Source organism: Podarcis filfolensis (assembly GCF_964270895.1).
Source record: "Podarcis filfolensis genome assembly, chromosome: 3".
NCBI lineage: Eukaryota > Metazoa > Chordata > Lepidosauria > Squamata > Lacertidae > Podarcis > Podarcis filfolensis.
Window position 1 is genome coordinate 77,644,189 of NC_139606.1, and position 12,707 is coordinate 77,656,895.

General features: G+C 36.7%; 1 protein-coding gene across 1 annotated transcript in view; it reads left to right on the forward strand.

Moving 5' to 3' along the window:
- Positions 1–12,707, forward strand: part of RYR2 (ryanodine receptor 2) — a 246,664-nt gene that overhangs the window by 231,922 nt on the left and 2,035 nt on the right. Inside the window, 10 exon segments of the mRNA XM_083606142.1 lie at positions 1,293–1,423; positions 3,024–3,066; positions 4,496–4,629; positions 5,324–5,384; positions 6,235–6,381; positions 6,899–7,033; positions 8,537–8,693; positions 10,266–10,330; positions 11,262–11,362; positions 12,236–12,287. Of these exon segments, the coding sequence (XP_083462268.1) occupies positions 1,293–1,423; positions 3,024–3,066; positions 4,496–4,629; positions 5,324–5,384; positions 6,235–6,381; positions 6,899–7,033; positions 8,537–8,693; positions 10,266–10,330; positions 11,262–11,362; positions 12,236–12,287 (1,026 nt within the window).

The following is a 12,707-nucleotide window of genomic DNA, read 5'->3' on the forward strand; positions in this document are numbered from 1 at the left end:
TTTTAAAGTACTTTGAATGCATTTGAGATTCAAAATGCTTCAAAAATTTACACATCCAAATTCCAGAATGGCACCAATCCCTTAGAAATCTACCATTCCTCTGTTTTGACTCCAGGACTTTGTGGAGATCACTGCCCATATGCATCTTGCAGCAATTTGTATTACCTTTTAATTTTTGTTCCTCTCAACAAAACTGCCAAGAGGCCTGTGCAGAAACACACAGTGCTTCAAAAGTGATTGCTTATTTACATTGATAAAGGCAGAGGGGAAGCGGACAGGAAGGGGGAAATTTTAAGGATGATTGGAAAATGTTTGTTGAATTTTTGAAAGATTACTGTAAAAATCTTAAAACGTCAGCAGGATTAGAATTAATTTAACATTAAAAATATAAACAAAGGAAGAGTTGGATGAGCTAAAATAGGGAGTAATCAGAGTATGCAGCAATGAAGGAGAAGTGTAATGAACCATGGGGGGGGGGGAGGGAAATCAATGTTTAATGTATGGATTGTTTGATGTGCGATGATTTACAAAATTCAAAATGATATTTTTTTTCAAAAAAAAGATAAAGGCAGAGGAGGGAATAAAAGAACAAACCTAAGTCATAGCAAACTGTGTATGTACCAATTCCACAATTAATTTTAGAAAATTTCCTGATAATTTTAGAAATTCTCCCAGGTATAAACTGGCAGTATGGAAGAGAGTATGGAATGCTAAAACAAATGAACTAATGGAGCAATAGCTCAATTATCTTTGCCTTGTTTGCATTTTCTTAATTGGGCAACCTCAAAGGTTTGTTGTGATGGCAACATAATATTTATGTTTTTGGTACGTAAATAGCACTTGCCTCAGTAAATTTTCCTTACTATTTAGGGTTTGTCCTGGGATCAATTCATTTTTCTTTTCTTTTAAAGAACATACTTTTTTTGCTCACAAAGAATGCTCCTGTTCATAGGTGGGGAGGTAAGAGTTTTTTGCCCTTTCTTCCTCCTGCAAGTCTCTTGTATCCTTTGAAAATTTGCTCCAGAGGAAGCAGTGGTCTGGGTGAATGCAGGGAGAAGGAAGCATCACTGAAAATCTCCTTCCCCTTCTGTTGAACACTGGATTGTAAGCGCAAATAGGGGAAGGGCTGCAATTGATCCAGTTCACCTTATACGACATATACTTCCTTTAAGAAATTGTACAGTTCATTCAGTCTGCATTTTCCCCAACAACCAGCTGTTCTTAAGATATTGTTGCTCCAAGTGCTGTAGAACATTTAAATCAAATGTTGGTGTGTTTATGTTTGGTTGCAGGTTCCACTGGTTATATTTAAACGAGAAAAAGAAGTCGCACGGAAATTAGAATTTGATGGGCTGTATATTACAGAACAGCCTTCAGAAGATGATATTAAAGGGCAGTGGGATAGACTTGTCATCAACACACAGTAAATATTTCTCTCTCTCCCCCCCCCCCCCATCTTCCCTGAAGCTTGTGTAAGTGTATCTCAATTTTGGCAGCAGTGAATTGTGATTGGATTCATCTGCAGCACAGAAAACTCCAAGATGTGAGGCAGCTATAACTATTTTATATAGCTATTAAATGTACATTTTAGCTTGCTTTGTTGTGAGGATATCAGTAAAGAAATAATAATCTTCCATTCTGCAAACAGCAGTTTTGTTTCCAATGGCACTGATATGCTTGAAACATAAATGTTGATTCATACAGTCAAGTTGGTTCTCTTTTACTTAAATTAAAATGATATACATTTTTAAATCCATCTAACACATGGAAGGTGACACATCCAATTATTTATTCATGTTTCATCCTTTTAAATATAAAGAGAGAACAGGGCACTTTTTATTCATAGTATATATTTTAAGGAGAATGGGTTAACTGTGCACATTCACCAGGTCTCATGAAGAATACAGTATGCACATAATCCAGCCATGACGAAGGAACCGTGCACATTTCCTAGTCAATATACATAATCTCCAACAGGCCTCGAGAAATGTGCATATAGTGACTGTACATTTTCTGGTCATTATGCATAATCCCCAACAGGCCAGTTTAGCATTACATGTGAACTGACGCATCATGTATCTCCAAATGGTTAAGTTACATTAAATGGTTAAAAAGATGATTGCCCAAAATAGGCATTTCTTTCACTCATGAAAGGCATATTTTAAAAAAATTATTGTTGTTCTTGTTCTTGTTGTTGTTGTTGTTGTTGTTGTTGTTATTATTATTATTATTATTATTATTATTATTATTATTATTATCACTCCACCCATCTGGCTGGGTTTCCCCAGCTACTCTGGGTGGCTCCCAACCGAATATTAAAAACCCAATACAGCATTAAACATTAAAAACTTCCCTAAACAGGGCTACCTTCAAATGTCTGGGAGGGCATTCCACAGGGCCTCTGCCTGGTTTCCTGTAACCTCACTTCTCGCAGCAAGGGAACCGCCAAAAGGCCCTCGGAACTGGACCTCAGTGTCTGGGCTGAATGATGGGGGTGGAGATGCTCCTTCAGGTATACAGGACTGAGGCCATTTAGGGCTTTAAAGGTCAGCACCCTTACAGACACAGCTTAGCACAGTCTGCAGAAAAACCTGAAATGTCATTTTGCATCTCATAGGCAAAAGTTAATTTTGTGTCATAACAGAGACCAGCAATCCAGTACACTCTAAACAAAGCTTCACATGAAACAATGTTGGGTTGTGGGAGTTCTGTGGACACAATTAACACATCTGAATGGGAAGTTTGCACTGCGGAAGGAAGACATTCCTACCAGATTTTTTTTAGTAATTAGGACTACCTGTGTACATTAAACCTATAATAAATTGAATTATTAAATTTATTTATTTATTTATTTATTTATTTATTTATTTATTAAACCTATACCATATTATAAATACATTTGCATTAGGTAGCTTTATTAAGCTTTTTCTGTAGGCACTTCCTACAAAGGTGTTACCTGTGAATTTGCTATTCAGAAAAATGTTTACTCATATGAGTGCTATCTTACTTTTGTATATCTTTAGATCATTTCCTAACAACTATTGGGACAAGTTTGTAAAAAGAAAGGTAATGTTCTTATTATAGTTGACTTATGTAATTTTGAATTTGTCTAAATTATTTATACATGTCCTTTTGTATCATTATAACCTGTATCCATTATTATTAATTTATTGCAGTTATATAAAGTCTTTCTGCAGAGGTGACCATATTGGCCCCCATTTCAGAGAACTATGACTAGAGATGGGGAAGGATTTCAGTTTGCTCCACAGTTTGGACAGACTATACTTGGAACAAGCCAATTTGACGGCATGTCTCCAAACTTTCTATGCACGGTTCACTGAGGTGTACTTAAAAAAACCACAAAGATGGTCCAAGGGTATTGTACAGAAAAGAGATAGCTGCTCCATAGTTTCATAGGGACAGCCATCCTTTTTTCTATACAGTGGCACACCATATCATACTGCCACTTCTAGGGGTGTTTCACTCAAAGGTTTTGTGCATGCACGGCAAGTGATGCACTTTCAAGCTGTTGCAAACATGCAGAAAGTTTTAAATCAAGAATGAATGAAGCAGGGACCCTTCAGAGCACTAGGGTAGTATTTCTAAATCAGTGTGTTTTGAAACTGTGTTGGTTTTTGGGTTGTTGTTGTTTTTTAAAATTGCACACATTTGGGATGGAACAGACATGCTAGTCGGCTCTTAGTGCAAGGGACATGGACTGGACCAAGAATGTTTTATCTATCTGCAACCATGACTGCCTACAGAAGGCTGTGCAGCTGGCTGCATTGCTCATGAAACTCCAAAGATGATCAGTGCTTTCGGGGGAAGCACTGTTACGGAGATAAGAAAGCACACTTTACACATTGACTGGGACCCACTACTCTTCTTTCCATCTAACAATTAATCAGCATTGTCAGAGGAGGACAGGCTAGCTTATGTGTTAAAAATGTTCACATGGCCCAATCCATAGCACTTACCCTGGCTAGAAGATGAAAACACCGTTCCTACCAGCAGCTTTTCATACTCTAGGGAGAACAAATCTTCAGCCAGAAACTCGGCAGACAGATGGCAGAGGCTCATGTCTGTATGTGCAGAATTCATTCTAATTGTTTCTTTAGGAAGATACTAACATAATGGAAATTGATGCAACTTTATAAGGAAAAAAATGATATAAGATTTGTGTAATATATATGTATAGACTATATTTACACATAAATTTAGCCAGTTTAGTTATTTATATAGTTAGAATCATTTTTCTTTGTGTGTGCATGTAACCAGCCTTAAGCTTATGGCTGTTGCTGCTGCTATACAGAGAGCAGATATCAGTTCTTGATTGAGGTCTACGTATTCATTTTGCCACATAATTGATCAGTCAGTATTATACACATATATTGTGATTGGGCTGTTGAAATAATTTAGATTCAGCTGAAATATAACCTGTTTTATTAGGTTTCCAAAGTAGAGAGAAAAATAACAATCACCTCCATTCTTCTAGGTTATGGATAAATATGGAGAGTTCTATGGAAAGGACAGAATCAGTGAATTGCTGGGAATGGACAAAGCTGCTCTGGATTTCAGTGATGCTAGAGAAAAAAAGAAACCCAAAAAAGATAGTTCTTTATCAGCTGTGTAAGTTTACAAAAATTTGGTTTTTTTAAAAAAAAATTAAGCATTTTTTCATATGTAGAGCCTACAGCTCTTAGGCTTTTAAAGAGTGACTATTTTTAGTTAATAGTGACTTGATATTCTCAAGCAGTACATGTGTTTGGGGCTAATGAAAAGAATTAAGTTGCCTATTGTATTTGCACTGTGAAGAAAAAGGCATCTTGCTTTGTAGCTTTTAAACAACAGCTACCAGAATTTCCTGTCTTGGCAACACCCTGGCCTTGACAGTAAGGGAATAGGAGACTCCAAGTTAGTCATACTCAAGTTCCATTGTAATCAGTAAGACTTAAGCAAGATGTGACTTTTCCCATTAATTTCAATAGAACCTAAGTATGACAGCCTTAATGTGGATTGGCACCAATGACAGTAACACAGATAAGTTAAGAAATGTCAGCTTCTTGGAGAAAGAAGTATAAATGCCGTGTCGTTCCAGTGGGGGTTTCTGAGCAAAAATAAAAATAGTATCACCAAAATCTGCCCCACTCCCACTTTTAACAATAGCAATAGCAGGAATTAAAATGATATTCATATGAATTGGTTTTAAGACAGCTATGTTGAAAACAGGGCAGTGATGGCTTGATACCCAGGCTGAATGAGGTAATTGTTACATATTAATATAGTGTTATTTCTTACTGTGTCTTTCATATATTTTTTCCAGACTGAATTCTATTGATGTAAAGTATCAGATGTGGAAATTAGGAGTTGTTTTCACTGATAATGTAAGTTTATGCCATTAAATATAAATTAAGTACTAAAGCAGGAAACTGGTTTAGAGTGTGAGATTTGGCTATTTTAAGTGAGGTTGAAAATGTGTGCTTTGCTATATTAAGACTCTGAACATATATATGGCCAATTCCATTTGATATTCAGATGTAATGTAGTGCAAATTTTATTGTATCGGTGAAAGTCTATTTATGACATGTAAGGGATTGTTTAGCTTTGCATTTGATAAAGTAGGCTGTTGGCTATGACTACTCATGCAGCAATAAACAAGCATTTTTCATGCTGTTTCCTTGTAGATTTAACTATTCATCATTTTTCAGAGCTAGAACTGAACACATTGCAAAGCTCACCTAGAGGGCAAAAAATCATCCTGATGAGATATAGTGGTTCCTACTGTATCCCAGTTATTGTAATGACTTGCTAGACCCTGGGTTCAGTAGGAAGCCTATGTTAATGATAAATGATATTGGCTGATTTTGTTATTTAGACCTTGAAATCGGATATCCTCCCTCCCCAATTCACTCCTTTACTTACGAAAGCAGGCTTTTGGTAGAGGAGTATTGATTCAGTTGAAAAACTGAAGGTTTTAACCAGGTTATTTAAAAACAGCACAAAAAATTGTTCATTTTAAATTAGTTTTATTTAACTTATATTCTTTTTAAATGTTTAAAATCTATCTTTTTGTGTTTATTTGGCAGCTGCTATGATCAGAGCTAGGGCACCAGGAATCTTGCACCTGGTTATATAAATTACTGAGTTATTTGGTTTTGCAGTTGAATCCAGTTAATCACAATTATCACGTTGTCTGCCCTTTTTCTAATTTTGTTTTACGCTTTCTCCCTGAAGTCTTTTCTGTACCTCGCCTGGTATATGACCATGTCAGTTCTTGGTCATTACAACAACTTTTTCTTTGCTGCTCATCTTCTTGACATAGCAATGGGATTCAAAACGTTGCGAACTATTCTGTCATCCGTAACTCACAATGGCAAACAGGTAATTTTGTCTTTTCTATCATTAACTACACTATCCTTTAAAACCAAGTTGGTAAGGAGGAACAATTATACAAACAGAACAGATAGAAACAAAAGGGTTTAGTTGCATAATGTTTGTCCTAAAAATTCAAAGGATAAGTCACAGTCATACTTGCAACTCTGATTTTGCTTAATTCGTTGTAAAAAACATGCAGTGGGTACTAATGTCTTAACCAGCACCATGCTATCCGTGTTACTAAAGGCTCTTTTCCTGCGGTTGCAATGGGCAAGGAGGAAAAAGCAAAAGTTGCCTCTTCTCTTCTGCCATTAGCATAGGTATGGATCACTGGATTCTCAAACTGAAGGGCACAGTTGGCTACAACCCAAAACTTCAAGTCAATATGCTAAAGTGTTTCTCTTTTTTCTTTATTAGAAAGAAAACTTCTGCATGAGGGCATTCATACAGAAATATAATTGGTCCATCAAATCATATTGCTGTACTCTTATATCATGTGACTTATTTTTTTATTTTTTTATAGCTTGTGCTCACAGTAGGATTACTGGCAGTGGTAGTTTACCTGTACACGGTAGTCGCATTTAATTTTTTCCGTAAATTCTACAATAAGAGTGAAGATGGAGATATGCCAGACATGAAGTGTGATGATATGCTAACGGTAAATATTACTTTGACTTTTATTCATCTCCCCTTGTGTTGCTAATACAAGTTCTCAATGCCATTCATATAACTCAGTATGGTTATTATAAACATAATGCTTTCAGAAAAAGGAACGTTCTGTTACTATAAATTGACAATGGCAAAAGGATGTAGTAATTTGATTTCTCTACAATATACTAGAAATACTCTGTAGTCAGAATAAAGACATCTCAAAATGTCTTGCTCTTATTGGATAATAGTGACAATCAGGAAAGCTGGGATGATGATTTCTCATGAGTTGACTTTTGGTCAGGCTTCAAAGTTACAGACAGAATTAGTAACATACCAACTGTTTATACAGTACAACAAAAACTGCTTTTATGATAACACCGGAGTCTTTGTCTAGTAAATTGAATTTGTCTGTCTCTGAAGCCTGAACTGAAGGGGGGAGGGAGGTAATTAGACTGTTAAAAATATTGGTAAGGTTTCTCATTTCAAGCCACATATCTTTAACCCTTTGTTTACAAAAGCATTGTAAAACAGTATCAATAGTTATGAATCCAAGGCCTAGTGTCAATATGCAGCATCCTGTCACCAGCAGGTGGGCATTGCTAGTTTCTGTATTTATGCCAAACAACAAAGTGAAACTGCCAATAAATAAAAACAACAAATTTAAAAGAAAGCTGTATTCTGTACACAGATATCCCAATCCATGGGGGAAGCTGGCTCCTTCCCGTGTGAATGTTCCCAGTTTCCAGTGATCAGCTGTTCAGGAGGGATATTTTAGCAAGCAAATTTTGTATGAATATAGGAAAAATAATTAGTATGCCTTGTTTTCTACAGTTTTTAAGAGCAAAGTAATTGCCCACTGTATTCATCATTCTTTGTGGCCTCTGTGCAGTTTCACATTGGTGTGGTGTGGCCTAAAAAATAAGTTTTGCTGCTGATTTAAGCAGTGGTGAAGCTGCAGTCAACAGCCCAGCAGCAACCTCGTGGGAATGAAATTCTGTAAGAGGGCATGGCCACAGTGCCAGCCTGCTGAGGGTAACTTCACCACTGCTTCAAGCAGTGTTTTGTAAAAGAAAGGCAACTGGAACCCTCTCCTGACTCCTGGTAACTCCCCTCAACAGATTTCATCCTCCCCACTGAGAAGGTTGAAGACTCCCCCTAACCCCCCCAAAAAAAATTGTATAGGGGCTTAATGGTCCCCCCATCAAAGCATGGAAAGGTTTAGCCTGGTGATAGGGACTTGGGAGCATTCAGGCTTGAGGCTGGTGTAGGTTTGTTATGTCCAAACCAGGCCATGATCTTTGAGAGCTTCTCTGAAGAGTGTGATGCTCTCTCACTCCCTTTCCTCAGGTAAACAGACCTGCATTCCCACTCTCTTTGCAGCCGCTCATTTATCTGAAATTCTGACCAAAAGATCAAGGTGCAGTTTAAGCCCTATGCAGATTAATAAATAGCCATAGCAGATGTAGAACGTGCATTTTTAATATTACTGTCTTTTCCCATGTGTTCGTAGTGCTATATGTTTCACATGTATGTGGGAGTGCGTGCTGGTGGTGGAATTGGTGATGAAATTGAAGATCCAGCAGGCGATGAATATGAAATCTATCGAATCATCTTTGATATTACGTTTTTCTTTTTTGTAATAGTTATTCTCCTCGCTATCATCCAAGGTACATATGCATACTTTTTCAGTTTATATTGTATTTTTAACTGACAAAATTACCCTTTCCCTACTGATAACTAAAATCCTATTTTCCCCTGGCACATGGGATAAAACATCATGCCATCCAATATATAAAAAACATAAACTTCCTGTGTCTAATATATTTGCTTATGTTCAAAATCTATTTAACGTGAGTTTAGTGTATATAGTGTGCTATATAGCTGAAAATTAGAGACAAGTGAATAGGATAAAATGGTGTTGTCAGGTCTTGTATATCTACTGAAATCTAATAAAAGCACATACTCTAGTTCCGCTTCTACAAGAACTCCAACCACAAAAGGTCCTGCAGAGCTTTGCACATGATTGGCTCATGCCCACAATCTGAGAGTATGTATATGAATACTTCTCATCTGCAAGAGCCTTCAGACCCAATACCTCTTCACTCTTTCCTTTTTCTGCAACAAATCTCCCCTTTTCTTGTATTTATATTCTTGGCTCTGATGTGATTTATTTCTTTCCCCTGTTCTCTAAGCCACGGTCCATTACCTTTGTCGAGCTCTGTTAATGTGACTGTGTTAATAATAAGCATTCATAATGAGAACAGGAAAATGAAATGATGTAACCTCTGGATGCTGTCACATAAAGCATCTTTTAGCAATTAAGACTTGTATTCCATATACACACTCTTGTGAAGAAGGAACAAGAGATTAAAGTCAATCCACAATTACCGCATTTTTTCCATGTATAAGACCAGGCATAGGCAAACTCGACCCTCCAGATGTTTTGAGACTACAACTCCCATCATCCCTGACCACTGGTCCTGTTAGCTAGGGATGATGGGAGTTGTAGTCCCAAAACATCTGGAGGGCTGAGTTTGCCTATGCCTGTATAAGACACACGTATAAGACAATCCCTATTTTTTGGAACTCAAATTAAGAAAGAGAGCCAGAGCTCGAACCCAAGCCTGGGCTGCCTGCACCAGAGCCTGAACCTCTATTCATTCACCATCCATGTATAAGGTGACCCACAATTTTTGACTAAAATTTTTAATCAGAAAACAACATCTTATACACTGAAAAATATGGTAGTTTTCTCCTCTTGTTTTATGAACTGCGCTTCAGACAACTCCAGTTTATATGGCAAATTCAAACACTTCATGTACACGCTAGGGCTGGACGATATCTGGTTTTCAATATCATGTTATATCACCAACTAAACATCACAATATCTTGATATATCACAATATATATACGCGGTGGCAGAGGGTCTCACTGGGCCTCGCCACAGGGGAGGAGGGTCCTACTGTGCCTCCCCATGGAAGCGGAGGACTTTGTGGGCATCCCTGTGGTGGCGGAGGGCCTTGCCGTACCTTCCCACAGATTGACAGAAATGTTTCTCTGAGTTAAACACAGATTCAGCCTCTACAGTCATATTTACTACAAACTCTGATGGTGATTTGAGCATTCAATGCATATAACTTTAGTTTTGAGTAAGGCTTAAACGCGTGCATCAGATTATGACAGAGTTTACAAAATCAAAAGCATCACCTTATTTTAAGTATCACCTTATTTATTACCAGGTTTAATTATTGATGCATTTGGAGAATTAAGAGATCAGCAAGAACAAGTTAAAGAAGACATGGAGGTAATATATATCAGCAATTCTGTCGTGATGTATATGGTATTTCTGTGAAACATAAATACACGTATAATAGAAAAATAAATTGTGTATAGCTAACATGCCAGTGAGAGGATTCTAGTTTAGGATTTCCCTGGCGTACTTCTTTTACATAGAATATATAATGGAGTATTGGGCTGGCATTATGGAGCAGCACTGCATTCTGAGGGCTTATACCACCAACAGTCACTGCTGTAATCTATGCCAATCAGTGGTGGTTCTCCAAAGATTTAGGCAGTGGTGTTTCCCAGCCCTGTTTCTTGAGATCCTTTTAAGCAACAAATATTAGGGACTAATCTTCTGTATGAAATGCATGTTCTCCACCTAGGGATGGAGAATAAATTAGTACGGTTCACATTTTAAAGAGAACCAACTTGATTTGCCAATCTTGTATTTATACATGGATAAATACAATTGGATTATGCGTTTTGTGAATATTGCAATGCAGTTTCAGTTTGGAAAAATACACATTTTGAACAAACTTAGAAGGCAAATGCATTGGGAAGTGTACAGAAAAGCTTATTTTGGGGGAAATGTGTGCTTTGGAAGGGATGCATACAATTTAAATGCAGCTAAATCTGAAAAAAAACAAACAAACAGAAATAGGCTGCTTCATCTTCCCCTAGTTCTACTACTGATACATAAGGCTTTTTCAGAAATAGTACAGGAAAAGGAATAGTAAAATTTGCATTTCAGCATCGACCCTTTATTCCCTTACAGAGGGAAATATTTTAGCATTCAGAAAGCATAGGTTGGAAAAGAAGAGGGTACATTTCTATTTAAGGCCTTAAAGCAAGGGATTTTGCTGAGAAGTTTGAACTTGGCATATAGAGTTTCCTTGTTTTCCTTGTACTGTTAAAGAATATTTGGACAATGTATTTTTTTTCATTCTTTTTAGACCAAATGCTTTATTTGTGGGATAGGTAATGACTACTTTGACACAGTGCCCCATGGTTTTGAAACACATACTCTACAGGAGCACAACTTGGCTAATTATCTGTAAGTACTTTAATGTCATCAAATCTGAAACATAATAGGAGATGCAACAAGTCAATATTTTGAAGTAAAACTCTAGTTAAATTTATATGGTGGTTGGAAAAGGAAGTATTTTGCTTTGTGACAAAAAAAAAAAGGTCAGGGGAGACCCCATCTAGTATTGGATAATGTGCTTAAATCTGGAATTATGATATGAAATTTGAAACTGAACCATAATCTTTGGAAACGGCACAAAATTGACTAGAAAATAAATCCTATTGAAACACTTAATCTAATGGTTGTAGCTTTGAGCCCCACTTTGGGCAAAATATCCCTGCATTTCAGGGGGTTGGACTAGATGAACCCTATGATTCTATGAAATAAATGGACTTAAAGGCTTACCGGTAGTTAAATTATTAAAATAACAGATGCAATATATATTAACAAGTTGCAATGAGTCCTGTGGCCTTTCACTTGAATCCAAACTTGGCTTCCAGAAATTGAATTGACCTGAAACCAGAATTTAGTTTCATATCATAGTATGGAGGGACCCTAACCCCCAAGTTCTCAGTTTGGATGTTAAGAAACCAGGAATTTGTTCAGGGAGGGAATAGGTGAAGTGAGGTGAGGAGGGAGCCAACCAGCGCATGGATTGCTCCTAGTTCAATAAAATATGGTTTAGTAGACTGGTTTCTGAACTGGGGCTATAAATCATAGGCATGAATTTCCCATTCTATAAGTGGGAGCCCTTTGCTTTCTAATGACAGGCTGATACGTTCTTTCATTTTTAGTTAATTTCTTATATACAGGTATTTCATTCTCTCATATATATATATATATATATATATATATATATATATATAAAATCATGAACAACAACTTCTTTCTTTATCATAGATTTTTCCTGATGTATCTCATAAATAAAGATGAAACCGAACATACCGGGCAGGTGAGTCACCAACATGTTGTGTAACAATAACTATCTAAGATTCATTTTTTTGTCGGAAACTGTCGGAAACTTCTAAATGTAATTTACTTTGATACAAATTGGTACCAGTACCTAGAAGTCCACTAGATGAGAAAATGATTTTTTGTTACTTTTGATAGCTATGTGAAGTTTCATTTAGAAGCATTTCAAGAGATTACATCAATTTCGATATTTTCTTTGTCTCCTCTACTACTTGTGTTAGTTTGGAAGGTCACATTTTAACTTATTAAATGAATTCACAAACATTTCAACTTCTGGTTCTTTCTACTCACCAAAGTTATGGTATGTCATGTAGAAACTGTGGGATTTGCCGCCTGTATTCCTTTTTGCTGATGAATTGTTCCAGTCCAGCAAGGGAGATTTAAGCATTCTATATACATA